The sequence below is a fragment of the Pleurodeles waltl genome, chromosome 2_1 (assembly GCF_031143425.1).
Source record: "Pleurodeles waltl isolate 20211129_DDA chromosome 2_1, aPleWal1.hap1.20221129, whole genome shotgun sequence".
Lineage (NCBI taxonomy): Eukaryota > Metazoa > Chordata > Amphibia > Caudata > Salamandridae > Pleurodeles > Pleurodeles waltl.
In genome coordinates this window covers 681,603,925-681,627,947 of record NC_090438.1, presented here as the reverse complement: position 1 = coordinate 681,627,947, position 24,023 = coordinate 681,603,925, and the positions used below count along the sequence as shown (strand labels likewise).

The 24,023-nt window shown below is 44.3% G+C and overlaps 1 protein-coding gene across 1 annotated transcript in view; it reads left to right on the top strand.

Moving 5' to 3' along the window:
• RALBP1 (ralA binding protein 1) overlaps nt 1-24,023 on the top strand; it is a 211,957-nt gene that overhangs the window by 34,563 nt on the left and 153,371 nt on the right. The window contains exons 2-3 of the mRNA XM_069216586.1: nt 8,797-9,093; nt 10,914-11,372. Coding sequence (XP_069072687.1) covers nt 8,850-9,093; nt 10,914-11,372 — 703 coding nt within the window. The 5' untranslated portion in view covers nt 8,797-8,849. The remainder of the gene's footprint in view (nt 1-8,796; nt 9,094-10,913; nt 11,373-24,023) is intronic.

Genomic DNA, 24,023 nt, shown 5'->3' with positions numbered 1-24,023 from the left:
AATTCAAAACCAGTTAGCCGACAATCTCTCTCGGGATCACCAACAGATCCACGAATGGGAAATTCATCCCCAGATACTACAAACTTACTTCCAAAGATGGGGAATACCGCAAATAGACCTATTCGCAACAAAAGAAAACGCAAAATGCCAAAACTTCGCATCCAGGTACCAGGTTGGTCAGGGATATTTGCATACGCTTTTCCCCCTCTCCCACTCCTTCCGCATCTAGTAAACAAATTGAGTCAAAACAAACTCAGACTAATACTGATAGCACCAACTTGGGCACGACAACCTTGGTACACAACACTACTAGACCTATCAGTAGTGTCTCATATCAAACTGCCAAACAGACCAGATCTGTTAACTCAACACAAACAACAGATCAGACACCCGAATCCAGCATCACTAAATCTAGTGATTTGGCTCCTGAAATCTTAGATCGGACATCTAGACCTTACACAAGAATGCATGGAGGTCATAAAACAGGCTAGGAAACCAACCACAAGACATTGCTACGCAAATAAGTGGAAAAGGTTTGTTAATTACTGCCATAATAATCAAATCCAACCATTACACGCATCTGCAAAAAACATTGTAAACTACCTACTACACTTACAAAAGTCCAAGTTAGCTTTTTCATCCATTAAAATACATCTCACAGCAATTTCGGCTTATCTGCAAATTACGCATTCAACTTCATTATTCAGAATCCCAGTCATAAAAGCATTTATGGAGGGTCTGAAAAGGATTATCCCACCAAGAACACCACCAATTCCTTCGTGGAACCTCAACATCATATTAACACGACTCATGGGTCCACCATTTGAACCCATGCACTCATGTGAGATACTGTACTTAACATGGAAAGTAGCCTTTCTAATAGCTATCACATCTCTCAGAAGAGTAAGTGAAATACAAGCCTTTACCATACAAGAACCCTTTATATAGATACACAAACATAAAGTAGTTCTACGCAAAAATCCTAAATTCTTACCTAAAGTCATATCACCGTTCCACTTAAATCAAACAGTGGAACTCCCAGTGTTCTTCCCAGAACCAGATTCTGTAGCTGAGAGAGCATAACATACATTAGACATCAAAAGGGCACTAATGTACTACATTGATAGAACCAAACAAATTAGCAAAACAAAACAATTGTTTGTTGCTTTCCAAAAACCTCATACAGGGAATCCAATATCCAAACAAGGCATTGCCAGATGGATAGTTAAATGTATTCAAACCTGTTATATATAAACAAAAAGAGAACTGCCTATTACACCAAAGGCACACTCCACTAGAAAGAAGGGTGCCACCATGGCCTTTCTAGGAAACATACCAATGACTGAAATCTGTAAGGCAGCCACATGGTCTACGCCTCATACATTTACCAAGCATTACTGCGTGGATGTGTTAACAACACAGCAAGCCACAGTAGAACAAGCAGTATTAAGGACATTATTTCAAACAACTTCAACTCCTACAGGCTAAACCACCGCTTTTGGGGAGCAACTGCTTACTAGTCTATGCACAGCATGTGTATCTGCAGCTACACATGCCATCGAACGGAAAATGTCACTTACCCAGTGTACATCTGTTCGTGGCATGAGATGCTGCAGATTCACATGCGCCCTCCCACCTCCCCGGGAGCCTGTAGCCGTTTTAAGTTGACAAAAAATTAAACTTGTACATTTGTAAATATATCACTTTTAGTCACATTATGTACATACATACTTACTCCATTGCATGGGCACTATTACTATATACACAACTCCTACCTCACCCTCTGCGGGGAAAACAATCTAAGATGGAGTCGACGCCCATGTGCAATGGAGCCGAAAGGGGAGGAGTCCCTTGATCTCGTGACTCAAAAAGACTTCTTCGAAGAAAAACAACTTGTAACACTCCGAGCCCAACACTAGATGGCGGGATGTGTTCTGATGGATACACCTACCTGTGGATTCCTCACCTAAAGAATTCTCCCCCCGCGCCAGCTTCGACGTAAATTTCTTCTAGCTCTGCACGTCGACGATGACGTCACAATAGCCCGACTCCACGTGACGCCGTATGACGTCATCTAGGCAATAAGAAGCCCTCGTCGACGTGCAGACGTCAGTTCCCTTTTTTCCGTGGCTTCGAATAACTGTTTTTCTTCGAGGCTAACAGGGAGCTACAGTTGCGCATCTGTAGTTACAATGTTGCAGCCAAGAAAATCTAGCTTTAAGCCTTGTAACCAGTGTGGGGGTCGGATGTCGGTCACCTACCCCCATGAAAATGGTATCTGGTGCCTTAGTTCCGACCATGAGGTCGAGTCGTGCGGTTCCTGCCAGCGCATGAACCCTAAGGCGCTTAAGGAAAGAGAGGCTAAATTGTTCCTGGCCCATTCCAAGAAGAGGAAGGAAAGGCGGCATCGTCGTCGTCATGGAGACTCTCGGCGCCGTCATGACTCCCGGCGCCGATCGAATAGAGGTCGTTCCAGGTCCAGATCGGCATCTTCATCAGCTCGGCACCGTCCGACGTGGGAGATTAGCCCGACCGTCACTCCTTCGCCTCCTATGACTCCGACTTCACCTTTGTCGGTGTTTTGAAGTCGAGCCTCTTCAAGAACCGGCGGCTTCTCCGGAGCAGGAGTTGCCTGGCCCATCATCGGCTTCTATGCCGGCGCCGATACCTCAAACATACCCAGCTTTCCTGGCGCCGGGTACGGATCCTGCGGCATTTTTAAATGCCATGTTCAATATCTTTTCCACCATGGCGCCTGGTGGAGGGCATGCGGGTCCGTCTGGCCCTTTAGCTTTTAATTTGGGTGCTCCGGCTCCTTACAAGCCGACGCCCTTCATGCCATTTTTGCTGTCTGGAGCCGCTTCGGCGCCAATGCCCTTGGCGTCGCTAAGGAGACCAGTGACGCCTACAACATTTTCGACTCCGGCGGATTCTCCACGGATCCAGTCCACTGTCAAGGTGCCTGTTGCGCCGGAGGGTCCGGCGCCGGCAAAGGTCTTCGGCGTCGGCCGACGCCTTATCGACGCCGGGTCTCGAATCCAGACTCCGGTCCAGACGTCTAGCTTTGCGCCTCCTGGAGGAAGAGGAATATAGCAGGCAACATCTGGAGGAAGGTGAAATCTTGGAGCCTTCGGGTGATTTTCAGGGTCTGGACACTGCAAGCGGTATTGATACTTCCCCTGAATGGGATTTGGCTTCCCCTGGGGAGTATACCGAAGAGGCTGCATCTTTTCACGCAGTAGTAAGGAAGGCTGCAGACTTTTTAGATCTTCCTCTTCCGGCTGCTGAGGTGAAAAGGAACCTTTTGACGGAAGTGCTGCATCCGGCCTCGGTGGTGGCGGAGCCTCTCTTGCCCTTCAATGAGGCTCTCCTGGACCCCACCAAGGACATCTGGAGTAAACCTGTGACTTCTACAGCTGTCAACAGGGCGGTAGCAAGGCGTTATCGTGCGGCTCCATGTGACCCGGACTTCCTCTCCAAACATCCAACTCCGGAGAGTTTGGTTGTTCAGGCTTCATGCTCTTCCCGGTCATCCCCTGGTTCGTTCCCCGGGACCCCTGTGGACAGGGAGTCAAAGAAAATGGACCACGCTGCAAAGAAGGCCTTTTCGTCATGTAGTATGGCCTTGAAGTCGACCAATGCTACCTGCATTTTGGGACGTTATATTCATGCCCTTATGGAGGAAGCAAAAGGTCATCCAAACTTGCCACAAGAGGTGTTGTATTTGCTAGCGGATGCTCAGGCGGCGGCGACCCAGGTGATCCAGTCTGGGTTGGACACCTCTGACTCTGTGGCAAGGGCTATGGGCACATCCATAGTATCGAGGCGTCAGGCTTGGCTGCGCTCATCAGGCTTTTCTACGGATGTGCAGGCGACTCTCCTGGATCTGCCTTTTGATGGAGAAAAACTCTTTGGGACAAAGGCAGATTCAGCTCTTGAACGTTTCAAAGAGAGCAGAGCCACAGCGAGGTCGTTAGGACTAAAGGCAGCTACTTCCTCTTCCTTTAGGTCATATAGGAAGTTTAGGGGTTTTGGACGTGGCTCCTCCTTTCATGGCACATTTCAGGCACCACAACAATCTGCAAGCTCGCTGCCTTACAGATCCTTCAGAGGCAGTGGCAGAGTACGTACAAGAGGAGCAACCAGCAGCACTCTGCCTCTTCCTCTTCCTCTGGAGGGGTGCAGCAGGGAAAGCAGCCTTAGTCCTCCACCACTCCCTGTTCACTTGTCTCCGGTAGGGGGGAGACTTGCCCAATTTTTTCCAGTGTGGGAGTTTATAACATCAGACTCTTGGGTCATCGACATTGTGAAGAGGGTACGCTCTTCCCTTTCGGGAGTTCCCGCCTCCCTTCCCTCCCCGCCCATCCTTCTGTTCGGAAGACCATCTTCTGTTACTGCAACAGGAGGTGTTATCCCTACTGGCAAAAGGCGCAGTAGAGTTGGTTCCCGAGCAGGAGAGGGGTCAGGGCTGTTATTCAAGATACTTCCTGATCCCCCAAAAAGGATGGTCTGTTGAGACCAATTCTGGACTTGGGGATTTTGAATTGGTTCCTCAGGAAGGAAAAGTTCAAAATGCCACAGTTGTAACGGATGCTTCCACTCTAGGGTGGGGAGCTCATCTGGGGGACCTGGAGGTCAAAGGCCTTCGGTCTCCAGTGGAACAGAGATTTCACATCAATCTGTTGGAATTGCGGGCAGTACGTCTGGCTCTCAAGGCCTTCCTTCCTTCCATTCACGGTCAGTCAGTCCAGATTCTAACAGACAACACTACCGCGATGTGGTATATAAACAAGCAGGGAGGAGTGGGGTTGTACCTTCTTTGCAGAGAAGCTCTTCGACTCTGGTCCTGGCTTCAGGACCACAAGATTTGCTTGGTAGCAAATCATTTGGCCGGGGCTCTGAATGTACGTGCAGATGTTCTCAGTCGACGCAGCTCTTATCTGGTTCTTTACATCTTCCAGATGTGGGGGTGTCCGCAGATAGATCTGTTTGCTACTCAGGAGAACGCGCAGTGCCCGTTATTTTGCAGCCTCCAGTATCCGGTGCAAGGAGCTTTGGGGGATGCGTTTCAGATGTCCTGGAAGGGTCAGTTGCTTTACGCGTTTCCTCCCATACCCCTGATTCCTCGAGTTCTGAGGAAGATCCGCCAAGACCGGGCCCAAGTCATCTTGATAGCCCAAGAAGGGTGTGGTACACAGACCTTCTCCAACTCTCTCTGTGCCCTCCGCTCCGTCTCCCTTACAGGGTGGACCTCCTCTCGCAGTCGCAAGGGCAGATTCTGCACCCCCACCTCCAGAGTCTGCACCTTCATGCCTGGAGATTGAACGGGGCAATCTGAGTGCTTTTTCTCTCCCACCGGAAGTGGTGGATGTTATTTTATCGGCCAGGCGACACTCCACCAAATCAATCTATGCAAGTCGAAGGGCTAAATTTGTACGTTGGTATAGAGAGAACCGAATTGATCCCTTAAAGGCTCACTTGTCTGATACATTATCATTTGCTCTTTCCTTGGCACAGAAGGGTTGTGTAGTTGCCACAGTTAAAGGCTATTTATCAGCACGGTCAGCTTTTCTGTGCCTCCCTGATCAACCTTCCTTGTTAAAATCTCCAATTGTTTTGAGGTTTGTTAAGGGGCTCACTAATAAGTTTCCTCCCTCACCATTGGTTATGCCTCAGTGGGACCTTAATTTAGTATTAGCATTTTTAATGGGATCGCCATTTGAACCAATGCATTCTTGTGCTTTGCGTTTGCTGGTTCTTAAGACTGTATTCCTGGTAGCCATAACATCGGCCAGAAGAGTCGGTGAGCTTCAGGCTCTTAGTGTAGAGTCTCCATACCTTTCCTTCTTTAGAGACAAAGTGGTGTTAAGGACCAAAGGTGGCTTTCCTCCTGAAGGTTGTTACACCCTTTCACTTGGGGCAGTCTATTACTCTCTCTTCCTTTTACCTTCCGCCTCATCCATCCAAGGAGGAAGAGAGGATCCACCGACTGGCTCCACGAAGAGCATTGAGCTTCTTTGTCGACAGGACGAGGGAGTTCAGGCAAGATGATCAGCTCTTCGTTGGATATGTGGGGAAGAGGAAAGGCATAGCAGTCCACAAGAGAACACTATCCAGGTGGGTCATTCTCTGTATTAAGCTTTGTTATTCCTTAGCTAAGAAAGTACCACCTGTGGGGCTTCGTGCCCATTCCACCAGAGCTAAGGCTGCCTCTTTGGCTTTGGCTAGGGGTGTTCCTGTGGTTGACATCTGCAGGGCGGCAACTTGGGCATCCCTCCATACTTTTGTCAAACATTGTTTGGATTCTGAGGTTAGGAGGGATGGCCATTTTGCTAGCTCGGTGCACCAGGATTTCTTGGTTTGACCATTCGGGCACCCACCTCCGGAGGTAGTACTGCTTTGGGACTCTATTCTTTATTCTTTAGGTGAGGAATCCACAGGTAGGTGTATCCATCAGAAGAATAAGTTACTTACCTTCGGTAACGCTTTTTCTTGTGGATGCATTAACTACCTGTAGATTCCTCACGGTCCCACCTGCCTCCCCGTTGCCTGAATGGTTGTTCCACGAAATCCTTGGGTGAGCGCCAATTGTCTTGTAAATATGTACATAAAGTAGGTATATATATATATATATATATATATATATATATATATATATACCTACTTTATGTATATAGTTATAGCATGTATATATGTATTTCTTTCTCTGGTCTTGATAATTCAAGTACTCATGATTGATTTTGACTGGCATATTTAATTTCTTGTTATTTTTAGTGTAATAAATGTTGCGTTTTCACTTCTTTGGATGTGATTATGTTCTCTTCAAGATGAAATTTTCACCTGTTCGCCTCTAAGGCATGTAAAAAATGGTGATAACTGACGTCTGCACGTCGACGAGGGCTTCTTATTGCCTAGATGACGGCGTCGCGTGGAGTCTGGCTATTGTGACGTCATCGTCGACGTGCAGAGCTAGAAGAAATTTCTGTCGAAGCTGGCGCGAGGGTAGAATTCTTTAGGTGAGGAATCCACAGGTAGTTAATGTATCCACCAGAAAAAGCGTTACCGAAGGTAGGTAACTTATTCATCTCTTACTGGCAGTTGCCAGTAGGTAGTTATAGTTAGGACCTAGTTTCCATAGGAGAAGTGTTTTTTGTTTTGCCAATAACTTAGGCGCAGTTTGACGAATCTTCACAAAATTTTCAAAACTAATACGTACGACAGTTCAGCTGCTGTGTTGATAGTGTTGGGGTGATTTGTCCAGCAAGGCCGAGTAAAAGGGGGGTGGGGGGTCCCAAAAAGCTTTTTCCCTATGCAATTTCCATAGGGATTTTTAGACATGACTACAGCCCGATCTGCTAGATGGATTTACTCCACATTTGGCAGAAAGCTAGGTCTTGGCTCAGAAAGGTCAATTTTCTTGATTTTATGCAAATCCGTTCAGTAGTCTTTGAGTTGTTAAAAGAAAAAGACATTTGTATATCTGGCCAGAGCCGAAGCACAGAACTTGATATATATTCTTTTTTTCCTTACATTTAAGCTTTGGTTCTAGTTTTCAGCTCTGTAGATCATTTTGCTCCCAGGATGGCGGCCAGCACTTCCTGGTTGAAGTGATGGCAGCCAATCAGATCTCACTGTGAGATCTGTAACAGAGGAGGAAGGGAGGTCCATCCACACCTGCATCATTATTTCCTCGAAGATTTTTTACAAATGTGTACACGCTGTGCTTACACATGTTTGCACCCAGTGATAGGTGGTCAGTAAAACTGTGCTTTTATTACCATTGCAACGCTTGGGTTCAATGTGCACTTGAATGAAATGCTACTCCACCTCCAACATATTTAGGGTAGGCACCGACTTTCGAAAAGAGGTCATCTGTGCACACTATAGAAGTTTGCCAAGAAGCTTGAGTACATGCTTTGAAGTATGCGATGGCATGTAGTTTACTTGCACCCAAGTGATTAATCAGTGACATGGCCCCTGTCATGGTGGGCCTATCTTTCTCCTCTTTTTAATGAACTCACGATAGTGCCAGCATATTTAAGAGATAATTTAGCCGGATGTTATTGTTAATCTGTTCTTCATGTCTCTTTTTGCAGGTATTGTCATCCTGTCAGCAGACACTGTCGGCAGAGTTCATATACTCTTAGGATGCAACACATTAGCACTGCATGCCTTTGCACACAGTTCTTCCCCAAGTATTGTTTGTTCTTATATTTTAAACAAAGCATACACAACTAATTACAAATAGTTGCAGTGCATCTTGCTGGGAAGTCCTGATTAGCTAACAATGATGCAATGAGGAGCTGTATCCCAATTGTGTTTTTTTGGTTAAATAATCCCATGAAGAGACGAGCAGACTCTTTTGTATTACATGAAGATACTAGATAGCTTCCATCGCTTGTAAATTAGGATCTTGGTAACAGTTGTGATGCAGATGTTTGACTTTCCAGTTTTCTTTTTCTTTGCTGTCTGCTTCGCCTTCTGTGTTACAGGGGCCTAAGTGTTTTTATATTGTTGAGAAACCAGAAGCTGAACTGTACAACATTTGTAGAAATGTTTATTAGGTAAAAATATGTTATCAGAGTCTTAGACATTGCTGGTGCTTATTCTGATTCTTGTGCCTCCAGACCATTATATGTATACCGTTTTTTTTTTTTAACGGGATTTTTTATTGTTTAGAATCTACTGTCTAAGGAGCATAGTGACACGTTTGAATCCTGAAAATACTTCAATATACACGGCCTATATAACGATCTTCATAAAACACATAACCAGCCTGTTCTATTCTTCTTGCAGGTGCAATGAATAGGTAGCAGAGATACAATACCAGCTGTGGTACATCAGACACAATGACGGAGTGCTTCCTGCCTCCCACCAGTAGCCCTAGCGAGCACCGCAGGGCAGAGCACAGTGGCGGGCTTGCTCGCACCCCAAGCTCTGAAGAAATCAGCCCTACCAAGTTCCCCGGATTGTACCGTACTGGAGAGCCTTCGTCACCTCATGAAATTCTACACGAGCCCCCCGATATTGTGTCTGATGATGAGAAAGAACATGGGAAAAAGAAAGGAAAGTTTAAGAAAAAGGAAAAAAGAAGTGAGTTGGTCTCTGCAGTTTACAATTTTCTTGTACAGCCTTTTGTTGTAATTAAATGAAACATTTTATAGTAAACAGAAATAGCTGTTTTGTTCTTTGAAGTTCATAGCTTATTTTGTTACTTGGTGAACATGAAGGTAAATTGTGTGAGGTTTTGCGATTGAAACAGTATGAGACGTGATATGTGAAGCAGAGGTTTTGTGGTTCTTTAAACTGGGCGTCAACAAATTTCCAATTTAGAGGTTGTGAGGTAAGCAGAAATAAACACATTTGACAGCCAATATGTTTGCTTGAATTGAATTTGAGTAGCTATGCCATTCAATCATATAGCTACTGTAAAGAGAATCATCCTTTTGTCGATGCAGTTTTCTTTGGTTCTGAAAGTACGATTCATTCATACCAAACTGATTATTCTCAGAAGTTTTGAGATATGACTTTAATACATCTTCTGCCTGCACCTGGGTATACTATATTGTTTTGGAGTGTCATTCAGTTTAGATGCATGATAATTAAACTTGTCATGTATGTATGCATGTGTTGTTTGTGTAGTACAAACCTAGCCGAAATTTGGCAGAGCGCTTTTTAGGGGCAAAGATGTCATTAAAACTTATTTGAAAGGGGAGCTGGACTCAAAGATCAGAAGTGTATTGTTAGTGGAATGTGATGCACTGTGTCTGTAGCTCTTTACTAAAAATGAGCATGGCTAGGTTGGTCCAATGGAGACAGGGATATGTTGTTCAAGATTCAGATACCATAGGTGCATCCTATGCCTTGTTTTTTTTTTTTTAGGTATTGCATACCAGACAGCCCAAGCTGTTGTTTGCAAAAAGACAGATTGTCTGCTTACAGGGAGTTTAGACAACTGTATGGGTAATATTATAATCACATTTTCTATGTGGTTTTATCTTTTTTATATTCATTTAATCTTGCGGTCCTTCTGTTGTCAACTGTCATCACATTGAAGCTATCCATGTATGCTATAGTTTGTACTTTACAAATACAATATTACTATTATAACTATGCCTAGACAACATAAAATAAACCATATTCCTCCCAGAGTTTAAAAAAAAACCCTGAGTTTATTTAACATTAATAGCAGCCGTGGTCATGCAGCTCTGTGTAAGGATTCTGACCTTCAGCTCACTTGTTTGGCTCCTCTCTTTTGCTTTGATTAAGTGGGTATTTTCTTATTTGTGTTAAGCTCCCATACGCTTAAAAAATAATATAATCAAATTGTCAAACTGATCCAAAAAGACAACCGAATATTCAAGGGTGCACATCCATTAAATTCTTATTACATGAGTTAAAACATAGAATGTAAAATTACTTCAAGGTCTCTGAAAACAACTTCAGAATACCAATAGACTTTCTATCTCTTTTAGTTGATTTCTTGATGCTGCTTGTATAATATGCCATGCGGTTTTATTGATACATGGTTAGGGGTAGCCAAGAGATCTACAGCCTCACCTCTCCTTAAAACAGAAGATGTTGAAAGTCATGGTGTCAGTATTGCATTGGTTTCTTTATTGTAGAGTACTAACCAAAAGGACATTGTGCTATAATGGAAGAGCTGGGGGTGAGATGACACTTGTTGATGAGCTTGGGACATGTAGAGGTGGTCACAAGGCTGGGAGAAGGTGTGTGCCGAGGGGATACTTGAGAACAAACTCTAGCTTTGTTTGTATGTGTTTTAGACTGTACCCAGTGCTTTTTATGTCAGCATTTGTAGTGACATCATAATAGCACAATTGCTGGGTTGCTTTCATACCGATAAAAGAAGTGTAACTGCAACCTCACCTTTTTCTTTTTTACTTTTGCAGCGGAAGGGTATGCTGCTTTTCAAGAAGACAGCTCGGGTGATGAAGCCGAGAGTCCATCTAAAATGAAGAGATCCAAAGGCATCCATGTTTTTAAGAAGCCTAGTTTTTCGAAAAAGAAAGAAAAGGAATTTAAAGTTAAGGAGAAACCCAAAGAAGAGAAGCATAAGGAAGAGAAACACAAAGAAGAAAAACACAAAGAGAAGAAATCAAAGGACTTAACAGCAGCTGATGTTGTAAAACAGTGGAAAGAGAAGAAGAAAAAGAAGAAACCAACACCCGAGCCAGAGGTACCTCCAGTTGAGGTCCCAAGTGTAAGACCAGTGTTTGGAATCCCCCTTATTGAAGCTGCAGAAAGGACTATGATGTACGATGGAATACGCCTTCCTGCAGTGTTTCGTGAATGTATAGATTATGTTGAGAAACATGGCATGAAATGTGAAGGCATTTACAGAGTTTCAGGTACAGTTTAGTACATTATAATGTCAATTTTAGCATGAGAACTGCCTTGCTGTTAATGATTGTGTGTTTTCTGAAATTAGATTTTGTATTAGTTGGCTTTCTTGTGAGTGCAAGAACTGGATTAAGAGCATTGTCTAGCACAGATATTATTATCTCATAAAGATTACAAATGTTTTTTTTTCCCTCGATGCCATACATAGGGCTAAACTACACTGCTAAATATATTTATCAGTGTGCGTGCTCAGAATGCATTCCATGTGATTTTTTTTTTACACTGGGTACATTCACATCATAGTTCAAGGATGACTGCCATCTCTGCAAGGGGTTGAGGGAAGGAGAGCTTGACCCTCAACTCCCCTCTATCCTCTCAGCCTCCATGTGGTGACCCCTTCAACGGAATTCCCGTTTCAGTGTTTAACATTCCTGTATTCGCCGCTGATGGTTTCTGTGCATCATCTGGGGCATATGCAGGTTTCAGAATTGAAAGGTGATGTCAGTGATCAGAAACAAATGTTGGACACACTCTACATTCCTTTCCAGTCAGATACACACTATGTGCCTGAATCTGGTGAGGATTATTACAAGGAAGAGCAATACCAGCAGGAGTGTACACATCAGCCTCAGACCTTTGTGATGGAAGGCCACTCAAGCAGGTATGACCAACCTTTACCACAGCGTCCATCCATCCCTGTGAAGCAAACTCCCGTGTAACTCATTGACCAATAGATGATGGACACATCCTAGAGGTTATTTCTATAGCAACTCGGCCTCAAACACTGATACCACGAATGCCAACTTCGCCTCCCTGGGTGCCAGCACCCCCACCACCACTCCCTCCACTAACCCTCTGTCTGCTTCTGCTTGTTCCCATGAAGCCAGCCCCGGTTCCAGATCCTGTCCCACCAACACCATGGTACTTGGAAGAGCAGAGCAGGTCTGACTGAGACCGTATGTCTCAAAACATTGTGAGGAAGAACAGTATGATGATGATGAATACTGAGAGGCCTGCATCCTTCGTAAAGAAAACAACAGTCACCTTCACAACCTGATTTACCCCAGATGACGTTGCCCACTTTCATGCCCGTGGGAAAGAGCAAAAAAAAAGCTTGACCTCCCCATAACGTCCATGCAAGCAGTAATGTTTTCTACATGATTTTAAAGAACATTGTGAGAAATCTACAAAATCCATCCCGATCCTGGATGTGGTGTGCCCAGAGAGTCTTAAACTAATGCACACGCCAGCCATAGTTCAGTCAGTTATATCCCACCTTGAGAAGCTCAGGGTTCCAGAGTCTACTTCAGCGTGCTTGACTGGCCACCCACAACCTGACTCCATCATTGTGTCAACAGCCCAGTGTAGATCAATCCAAGACAATGAAGTTATTGTCAAGGAAAATCTTCAAGCAGCAGGCAGTGCCGGGACTATGGCAGAACATAGGAGTTTCCCGGACATAATCCAAGAACAAACAGAAGTGAGCTTTACTTTCACCAGCTGAACTCAATCACCACTCCCCAACCCCCACAAGCACCTGCCAGAGTGTTTCTAGTCAGTGGAAGAATCTCTACTTTTGCCTCTGTTTGGTAAATGCTAAATATAGATTGAACTGTTTGAAGCACCCAGCAATCTGGTCACACTCTGGAATTTATACAGAAGCCACCCACTGTCTACCCAGAAAAGAATATCACTTGCACTTGTGGGAGATGCAGCAAGAGATTCTCCTCCTTCTCTTAAAAGGCACCTTAGAAAAGAACAATACCAAACTTTTAAAATTTGAAAACATTCCTGAAAAAAACAGTCCTTCCGAATAGTAACATTTCAAGAAGTCCTTCCATTGATCTTCAGGGAGTGTAGTTTCACATCGCTATACATCAAAATCATAGGCAGTGCTTGCTGTTTTCTGTGCTGGAGCAGCACTATCAATTGGAGGTGCTTACATCTGGTCCGAAGTATGCACTGTTCATCTATACAAAGTGCCTGGTATCAGTAGCTTCCTTACTTTGAAGACAAGGTCCCCAAGTTTACCTGTACGCGGACAAGTGGCTCATTAACCCCTTCGCTGCCAGGCCTTTTCCCCCCTCAGGTGGCAGGCCTTTTTTTGGCTATTTGGGTCAGTTCACACTTAGGCTCTCGTAACTTTTTGTTCACGTAAGCTACCCACCCAAATTTGCCCCCTTTTTTTCCAACACCCTAGGGATTCTAGAGGTACACAGAGTTTGTGGGTTCCCCTGAAGGAGGCCAAGAAATTAGCCAAAATACAGCGAAAATTTTGTTTAAAAAAAAAAAGAATGGGGAAAAAAGGGCTGCAGAAGAAGGCTTGTGGTGTTTTCCCTGACAATGGCATCAACAAAGGGTTTGTGGTGCTAAAATCACCAGCTTCCCAGCTTTCAGGAACAGGCAGACTTGAACCAAAAAACCCAATTTTTCAACACAATTCTGGCATTTTAGTGGGACATACCCCATTTTTACTATTTTTTGTGCTTTTAGCCTCCTACCAGTTAGTGACAGAAATGGGTGTGGAACCATTAATGCGACCCAGAAAGGGGTAATTTGTGTGGATCCTACAAGGTTTTCCTACAGAAAATAACATCTTTTTTACACACTGCATTACATTTGGAAGGAAAAAATGACAAGGGGCAATAACACTTCTATTCTGTGTTCCCCTAAGTGTCCCAATAAAAATGGTACCTCACTTGCGTAGGTAGGCCTAACACCCGCGACAGGAAAGGCAACATGGATACATCACATTTTTACACTGAAAACTGGCGTGTTTTCTAGAAAGTGCCTAGCTGTGCAGTTTTGAAAACTAGACACCTAGGGGAATCCAGGATAGGGTGACTTGTGGGGCTCTCACCAGGTTCTGTTACCCAGAATCCTTTGCAAACCTCAACAAATGGCCAAAAAACACGTTTTCCTCACATTTCAGTGACAGAAAGTTCTGGGATCTGAGAGGAGCCACAAATTTCCTTCCACCCAGTGTTCCCCCAAGCCTCCCGATAAAAATTGTACCTCAATTGTGTGGGTAGACCTAGTGCTTGCAACAGGAAATGCCCCAAAAGACAACATGGACACATCAAAATGATCAAATACAAAACTACCTGTTTTTGCGGGGGTATCTGCGTTTTTAGTCCTGGGCTCAACAGCCATACAGGTAAACCTTCCAAACCCAGACATTTCTGAAAACTAGACATCCGAGGGAGTCCAGGGAGGTGTGACTTGCGTGGATCCCCCAGTGTTTTCTTACCCAGAATCCTAAGCAAACCTCAAATTTAGCTAAAAAAAAAAAAAGATTTCCCCCACATTTCTGTGTGGGATCACCGCACCAGGACAAATGTTCTACCCCCCAACGTTCCCCTTAGTCTCCTGGTAAAAATGATACCTCATTTATGTAGGTGGGCCAAGTGACAGTAAAGAGCCAAAAACAAGTCGAAATTGAGGGGGAACCAAAGCAGGTCCAAAAGGGCAGTTAGAAAAATAAAATAAAAATTTAAGCTGAAAAGTGGGGCAGCATTTGCATCGGTATAGATGAGTCAATGCTGGGTGGTAGGAAGATTGGGGATTCCTGCAGATTCCAGAAGGTTCCATGACAGAAATGTGGGAAAAATGTGTCGTTTCCAGCATAAGTTGGAAATTTTGCAGGGCATTGTGAGTAAGAAAATGGTGCAGGGTGCATGTGAAGCACCCCACCCTGGAATCACCCAGATGTTTAATTTTCAGATGTGTCTAGGTCTTGTGGATTATTTTTTTTACATGGCAGTGCCCCAAAGTCCAAAAAGTGCAGCCATCACCATTCCAAGTGGGACAATTTTGAGAGTTAGCCAAGCTCTCATGGCCCAAATGTAAAACCAAAACCCCAAATAATCAAATGTCCTCTTGCTTGCTGTGGGATAAGATGTTTTAGTGTGCGGGGGGAGCTGAAAGACTGTTACCCCCTTCAGTTGGGGTGGGGGCATAACCAGGCCCAAACTGGTTGTGGTAGCCACCACCCCACTATTTTTTTTTTTTTTTTTAAACTCCCTGGATTCTAGTAGACTTTCTGCCTCCTAGGGTGTGGAATGGGGGTAATTGCCCCATCTGCGCACTGGTGGACAGAACAACTTTGGCCCAATTTATTTGGGGTTGAGGTATAACCATACCCCCAACCTCTTATTTTGTAAAAAAAAAAAAAAAAAAAAAAGTAATAACAAAATTATTCCCTGGTGGGCTTTCTGTCCCCCTTGGGGGCAGATGGGCCTTCCAAAAATAGGCTGATCAGTAATGTGCCCCCATGGGTAGAGACCCTTGCCCAAGGTGCTGCCCCTCCCAAACAACACGCAGACATACACACACACACCAATCTCTGGCGCATAAGTGGTTTCTGCTCCCTCCCACCCCCCCCCCCCCCCGGGGGCAGATTGTGATAAAAATATGCTGATTTGCCCCCAAGGGCAATTTGCACCCCAGGGGAGCAACCCTTGCCTAAGGGGTCGGTCCCCGCATAGAAAAAAGTAAAATAAACAACAACAAAAAAATCCCTGGTGTCTAAATGGCCTAAAATAAATAAGCCCCCCAGGGGTCGCTCACCTTGTGTGAAATTGACGCAAAAAAATACAAATCCCTGGTGTTTAGTGGTTTCTGCCACCCTTGGGGGCTGATAGGCGTAATAAAAATTGTCCGATCTGCCCCCAAGGGGGGCAGGAAGGGCCTAGAGTTAATTTTGCCCCCTAGGGGAGTGACCCTTGCCTAAGGGGTCGCTCCTCACATATAAAAAAAATAGGCCTCTCCCCTTATGTGTAAATATATATAAAAAAAACAAAAATTCCTTGGTGTCTAGTGGCATTTCTGCTGCCCGATCGCATCGTGATCGGGCAGCAGAAATGCTGAGAGGCACATGAAAGGAGAGGAGAGGCCTTTCTTCTCCTTTCATGCCTCTCGTCGCCCCCTCCACGTGACCAGAGGATAAATTCTTTTTCATTTCTCCTCCGATTCACCCTGGAAGCCAAGCTTCCATCGTTGAGGGGCAGGCCTCTGATGAGGTCAGCGTGCGATTGTGCGCTGACATCATCAGACACCACGGGGTAAGGGTGAGGGGTGTGTGATGCCATCTGGGGGAGCGCTAGCACTTCCCCCGAGGGCCCCTATCTGGACGTAACTGTTACGTCCTGAGCACCCGAGCGGTGCTGCCCAGGATGTAACCGTTACGTCCAGGGCACCCAAGGGCTTAAAGGGCCACCAAAGGTGGAGGCTCATTCCTCTATAGCCGCCTGCATCAGCCTATTCCAACAGTTAAGACTCACCCTTAACCCAGAAAGATCCTCCATCCATCCTCTGGCAAGTTTGCAGTTCCTGAGGGCATTCTCTTAATGAAAACATTAAGATTTTAGGGGAACTTGTCACGTGGGTGGAGAAGGAGGCAGACAGTACACTAGAAAGCCATGTCAGTCCGACATTGTGGGTACAACATTTCAGTGCGTGGTATAGTGTTGAGCCCAAAGGCAATCCTGGCTCCCCGCTAGTGTGTGAGGATCCCTGTGAATGTCACTGTGCTATTAACATCTTAGTACCGGAAGTGGAGAGAACATTGAATGCCATGATGAAACATAAGGTACCAGGCCCGACCCAGTGCCTATTGACGTTTATCAGGCAGGTAGACTAGTGTCCTTACCAAAATATTCAATTTGACTCTTGCTGGGAACATTTCTCCATCTTCCTGGTGCTCAGTCATTCTTATCCTAGAAGGGTGATCACAGCAGTCTTTCTAACTATTGCCCAATCTCCCTCCTGCATGAGGCAGGAAAAGTAATGTGTATTCAGCTACAGTGTTGGGTTGATAGCCACAGAAATATGACAGAGGCACAAGCTAGTTTCAATTCACGTGTAGGCACTATTGACCAAAGAGTTTGATTTATATATCTATATAGATATGTATCTATATAGATAAATAAATAGCCCTGTTTCCAGTTTTTCTGTTTCCTAAAGATAAATACAGACCGAAAACCGATTCCTACAGATAAATACAGACCGAAAACAATGTGTTTCTTGTCTGTATTTATATTTAAACATGGAGAAATAGTGCTTCTTGTGAGTGACTCGCCAGGCTGCCTTTCATGAATTCCAGGCCAACACCTGCGGAGATAGACAGCAGGGGGAGTTAAAAACTGAGAATTCCTTCAATATAAGCATAGGTTAATTTACATATAAATTATAATGGTAATACTAACCTGAGGGTATAATGTTGTTATATGTGGTTGCTTAATTTGCTAAAACGCAACAGAAATTAAAGTATGAGTGTATGTACATCAGTTAAATGTGGAACTGTGCCATTTTACAACTCCATTTATTTTCAAAACACAAAATAAATATGGATAAATGCCAATAAGATGATCAAAAAATAAATATGGATAATACAAAGGCAAATACAAAATAATAAAAAGATAAAACTGGAAGCCCTAAATATATATGATCTCATATAACTTTACAATCATAAGGAAATCTTCATTGTATGTAATAATAGTGTATCTGAAAGTAGCTTTTGACCAAGTAGATTTTGAGAAGTTGTGGAATTCACTAGTCGAACAGGGAGCTGATATCACCTCGGTACGGGGAATAATGGCTCTTCATTCTGAAAACACTGCTAGAGTTAGGTATGGGCTGGGAAGTTAGTGCACTGAAACTTTCCCAGTAGAAAAGGGCATATGGCAAGGCTGTGTGCTGGCGCCTCTACTCTTCAGCATTTTCTTAAATGGTGCAGTGGAATATCTATTGAATGAACCCCTAGATGTCCCTGTTATAGCCAGAAGAAGTTTTGCAAAATTATTTGCTGATGATGCAGTACTGATGATGTAAACAGAAAATGCAGTTCACAGGTTAATACTACTACAATTAGAAATCTCTGAACATCAATGGCTGTAAAACAAAGAGCATGGTACTGAGACCATCCTCTAGTTTTATGCGTAAGCTTTTGATGAACAGTGTGCCTATTGAGACTGTTAAGCGGTATGACTATCTGGGGTTTCAGTTTGCCGAAAAATTGCAATGGGTTTACCATACCCTGAAGGCAACCACAGTCCTGAAGGCAACCACAGTCCTGAGACACATAGCTAGGGCAGTCCTGAAGTTTGGAAAAAAGGCAGGTGCCAGACGTATTACGATTATTTTACAGATATACAGACAAAAAGCAGTAGCAATCTACTGGGCCGAGCTTTGGTGATATATACATTTACGTCCATTGCAAGTGACCCAGAACTACTTTTTAAGAGCTCTGCTGAGATTGGGGCCCGGCACCCTTCACTGGCACTTTATGCAGAGCTCAATTTTACCTCAATATCAGAGGCAGCTGCTCTTAGGCCAGTACTCAGGCTGGTGAGAAACCCAAAGAGAGCAATATATCTCCAATTCTTTTTAGAAGATGCACACTCTGATGAGGGCAGTGGAACATCTATTATAGCTGATATCCTGTTGGTTGTGCCTTCTGGTGTGTGTTTTATATACTTGTATTCTTGTAATGTTTATACGCCCAGCTACCTTTTGGTAGGATGTTGGATTATAATTGTAAACCCCATAGGCACTATTGACCTGTGTTGAAGGTTGACGACTTGTTTGTGTTTTGTATTTTATTTTATTTTTGGATTCTGTATCCTGCTCTGAGGTATCAATTGGCTTTATGGTTACAACCCTTGTGGAGGTCTTTTGCTTTCTGTGGTCTCCACCTAACACTCACTTGCACATGCACTTTAATACAGCCTCGTTCTGTGCTGATGTATCAATTAATTGTCTTCATCGGAGCAGCACTTTTGAGGGGGCTCCTCGCTTCTGTATTCCCTGTTTATCCTTTCTTGTTCATGTTTCATCATGATTTTGTTCACAGCTGTTGAGAACACGGGTGTCAGTGCTGATGCCACTGTGTTATTTGATTGCACTATACATGTTTTAAGTTTATATGAACTGTGCTTTTAATTGCAATTTTTGTTTTAAGGCTGATAGCTGAGACAAAGAATAAGAGTCAGAAATCTAAGTGCAGTCTTGGACACAACTGTGGAAAGCTTTCCCCTGTTAAGAAAGAGTTACTAAACTCCAGGCCATGGCAAAAGCATTTCATTCCAAGCAAACAGGATATACCAATCCCTCTTAGGTCTCAGGCTGTCTTGCATTGGCCTCAATTCAAAATCAAATCAGGGTTTATAAAGCGCAACTATTAACCCATAAGGGTCTCATGTCGCAAAGGGATCTAATGCCTTTCTGCAGGTTATGGTTGAGGTCACCAGTGAAAGCAGGTGATTGGCTCATGGAGCGACACTGTAAAAGCAACAAAACTGCTCCAACAAGCCCCGCTGTGATATGGAATCTCATTAATTATGAAAACAGGTCTTCTGTTCCAACCTCCAACAAACAGGATAATAGTGACAACAGATTTGTTGATGGAAGGATGGGGTGCATACCTGCAGGAGGTGTTCACAAAAGGCCTCTGATCTCTTCAGGCAAAAACACTACACATAAACATCCTGGAGTTAGGGGCCATCCAGACAGACAACGAGATCTCCAAGTAGTGCAGCAAGAAGTAACAAGCTGTTATTCTCTGTCTGAAGAGACCGAGATGCTATGGGGTCTGGGCCAGCATTAGCGAGTTGAACATTGCAGTAGAACCTCTTCCAGGATGTTAAAACAACCAGGCAGATATGTTCTTCAGCACCGCTCCAGATTGCAGAGAATGGAAAGTCTACCAGGACCTAGTAGAAAATGTTTCAAAAGAAGGACATCCAACCATAGACCTGTTCGCCTTCCTGGAGAAAAACAAATGCTGATATTAATCCAGCTGGTTCCATCAATTAGAGTCTGAGGGCTGTACCTTTTCAAAGACAATGTTAGACATATTTGCTTATGCCTTTTCTCCATTTTCCTTCATCCTCAGAACTCTGACAGAGGTGAAGACGGATCCTTGTACCTTGATTCAGATTGCAGTGGCATGACCTCCTTTGGTACAGTGGCCTATTGAGGTTGTCTGCATACCCACCAATTCATTTAAAGAATTGCCCCAGACTCCTCCCCAGACACATGTGGGGGGAGATTCTCCATCACAACCCCAAGTCACTGAGCCTGACTGCATGATTTCTGATTACTTGGATTATGACCATCTGAATACACCTTCAGGCTGCAGAGAAATCTTAGCACAGGCATATGCACCATCCAAGACTAAGACTTACAACGCTAAGTGGAAAATATTCTGCACCATGAACCTAAATTCTGTACTGCCCCATCATGTGCTATTTTACTTGCTACTTCTAGCCAAAAGTGGTCTTACATATTCATTGTGGAGGAATCATTTGATCACAATTTCCAGATTCCAAACAACAGAATATTCTTCCATTCTCATCTATATTCTCTCAGAGAATTCTAAAACAATTCATGAAAGGACTCTTTAGGGCCTTTCCTCCGCGAGGCGTCCTTGCAGTGAGAGCTAAACTTTGTGTTGAGCCAACCGGTACTGGTAGTACACCTGAAATATCCCATCAAAGACATTGCTTCTGTTCACTCTTACCTCAGCAGGGAAAGTTGGAGAATTACAAGCATTCTCCATAAGGGAGCCATATCTTCACTTCACCCAATAAAAGGTGATTTTGCAGACCAACCCAAGATTTATGCCAAAAGTCCCTATAAACGTTCACCTTGATGAGCCTGTTGTCCTGCAGTCTTTCTTCCCTGACCTATCCACTTCTGTGGATCTTTGCATTCATTGGACTTCTGCAGGTGCAACAGGTTCTACATGGATAAAACTAACACTTGCGTTCTTCAGATAAAATATTTGTCTCATCCTGCCATCCAGGAAGAGGCTGTCTGTTGTCTAAACAAGGCATTGCATGTTTTATGTCTGCCTGCATCAATCAAACAAACATTTATAGAGTGCAATAAATCACCTGTGAGGGTCTCAAGGCAAAGGAGCTGTATGTGGAGGAATGATCATTTGAACATCCAGGTCTTTAGTTATTTTCTGAATCGATGGAGTAACGGTGCGGTCCTGAGGTGCAGGGGCAGGTTGTTGCAAGCTTTGGCTGCCAGGTGCAAGAAGGAACGCCCTCTGCTGTTAGCTCGACTGATCAGTGAGGTGTCTGTGAAGGAGAGATAAGCTGATCAGGTGTCCGGTCAGTTGGTGGAAGGTCAGGCGTTTGTTGATGTATGCTGGTCCTTTGTTGTGCGGGGCCTTGAAATTGGGGGCAGCATCTTGAACTGGCATCTCTTCTGAATTGGGAGTCAGTGAAGTTTTTTTGAGTTGTGGTGTGAGTGGGTCCTTCTGGAGAGGTCGATTGCCGCTGAATTCTTTGTCTGGAGTTTTATCGTACGTAGAGTGTGTTTCTGTAATCCTGTCCACTGGTGATGAGGGCCTGAGTGACACTCCTTCTGGTGTCTGCTGGGAACCATCTGGAGATCTTGTGGAACATGCAAAGGGTGTAGAAGCAGGCAACTTGTTTCTTCATAGATAGCTTGCAGGCATGGTCTGCTGCTGTGGGCCACCATGTGTCATTCAATTGTAAGATGTTGTTCCCAGATGAGGACTTCAGTTCCTGTATTATCTTCTGTCACAAGGCAAAGCATCCAGTCCTGTTAACAGTAAGGGTGCACTGTACTAAAAGCCTGTCAGGAACAGCTGCACTGTATGCTGCTTATCCGACAGCCTTGTGGAAAAGCAACCATACCTTTATCAGGCATTACTTCCTGATGTGAAAGCAGCATTCAGCTCTGCAGTGGGTCAAGCAACTCTTTGCAACCTGTTTCAATACATTGAGCTGCTTCCTGCTGTATTTAAATGTTAAGTACTGCTTGCTTTTCTGAATCAAGCATGTGAATATATGAAAGATCCAATTCCAGAGAAGGAATAATTACTTACCAAAACCCCAGTTCTCCAAGGTCGACATGTTTTATATATTCACATGCAAGACTCCCTTCTCTGCCTGGTCAGACGATCATTGCTATGATATATACTTTTCATGCTGTTAAATATAGCTGTGGTGACTTTGTTGGCTGAAATTTAGTATCGCATCAGAGGTAGATGGATACTAAACAACTATTGTTGTTGAGGCCAGTGGCTATTTACTTTTTTCTGCTGCTATCTAAAGTTACTGAGGATTCCCAGCCTAACGATTTAAGAACATGGCTATTTGAAAAATATCAATGTTGGATAACTGGAGTTAAAGGGTAAATAACTAATTTCTTGTTTGTGCCGGCAGTAGATGTTTGTTTCAGATCAATACAATATCTGCCTGTTGTACCTCAGCACCAGAGATTAAAAAAGTTGAAAGTGAAAAAGAGGAACAAGTAAAAAAAGAAAAAGTTAACATGACACTGCTACTGTCACAAGAGGAAAGGTTTCACAGTCTTAGTTCAAGAAACCCGATGCTGAGTGAATTCCCAGGCTACCATCGACCCTGCAGCAAATTGAAATCTCCCAGGAGACCATGCTGCAGAGCTTTAAATTCATTCCTGCTCCCTTTGGTGCATCTTCTGGCTCAGCATACCCATCGGGCCCCATTCATACTTTTGCCAGATCCAGTCTTGTTTCCGTCCCAGATTCAGTCCCATCTTCAGCTAAAGTTTGCCTCAAAAAGGAGAAATTCAAGATGCTTACTCTCGCACACGATTGGCTAGCCTTGGAGCACGAGGATTGGATTGTTTCCCTGAACCTGCAGGTTCTTGCTTTCATTTAGCAGTTCTGACTGCAATAAGACAGCGAATCTCCAGTTAGGACAGCAAACTCTCATTTAAATATGGATAGTAAGGAGACCAAACCATATAAAAAAGTTGTGACTAATGACGATCACCAGTGTATAATACTGAGACTAGCCAGCCACAATCTATAATCACTGGTTTCAATTTAAACTCAGCAGACCCTTTTACAAGAAAAAATTATATCAATCAATCAATCAATCAATCAATCAGGGGTTTGTAAAACACACTACTCACCCGGTAGGTCTCAAGGCGCTGGGGGTGGTGGAGCTACTGGTCAAAAAGCCAAGTCTTAAGGTGTTTCCTGAAAGATAGAAGGTCATCGGTCAGGCGGAGGTGGAGTGGTAGGGAGTTCCAGATCTCTGCGGCAAGGTAGGAGAATGATCTTCCTCCGGTGGTCGTGTGGCGGATGCAAGGAACGTGGGCGTGGTTGGCAGAGCGAAGGTTGTGGGGGGGGGGGGGTGAAAGGTGAGTCTGTCGTTGAGGTAGGTCGGACCCGTGTTGTGGAGGGCCTTGTGTGCGTGGATGAGGATTTTGAAAGTGATCCTCTTCAATACTGGTAGCCAGTGTAGGTCTCTGAGATGGGGTGAGATGTGGTCGCAGCGTGGAATGTCCAGAATGAGGCGTGCGGCTGGATCCTTTTCAGTTTTGTTTGGAGTTTTTGTTATTCCTGCATATAGGGTGTTTCCCTAATCCAATCGGCTACTGACCAAGGCGTGGGTGACTGTTTTCCTGGTTTCGATGGGAATCCATTTGAAGATTCTGCGGAGCAGGCGGAGGGTGTAGTAGCAGGAAGAGGAGATGGCATTGACCTGCTGAGTCATGCTGAGTGTGGAATCCAAGATGAAACCCAGGTTGCATGTGTGGGTGAGGGTACGGATCCTAGGGAGGTGGGCCACCAGGAGTCGTTCCAGGCTGAGGGGTTGGTGCCGAAGATGAGTAATTCTGTCTTGACTGTG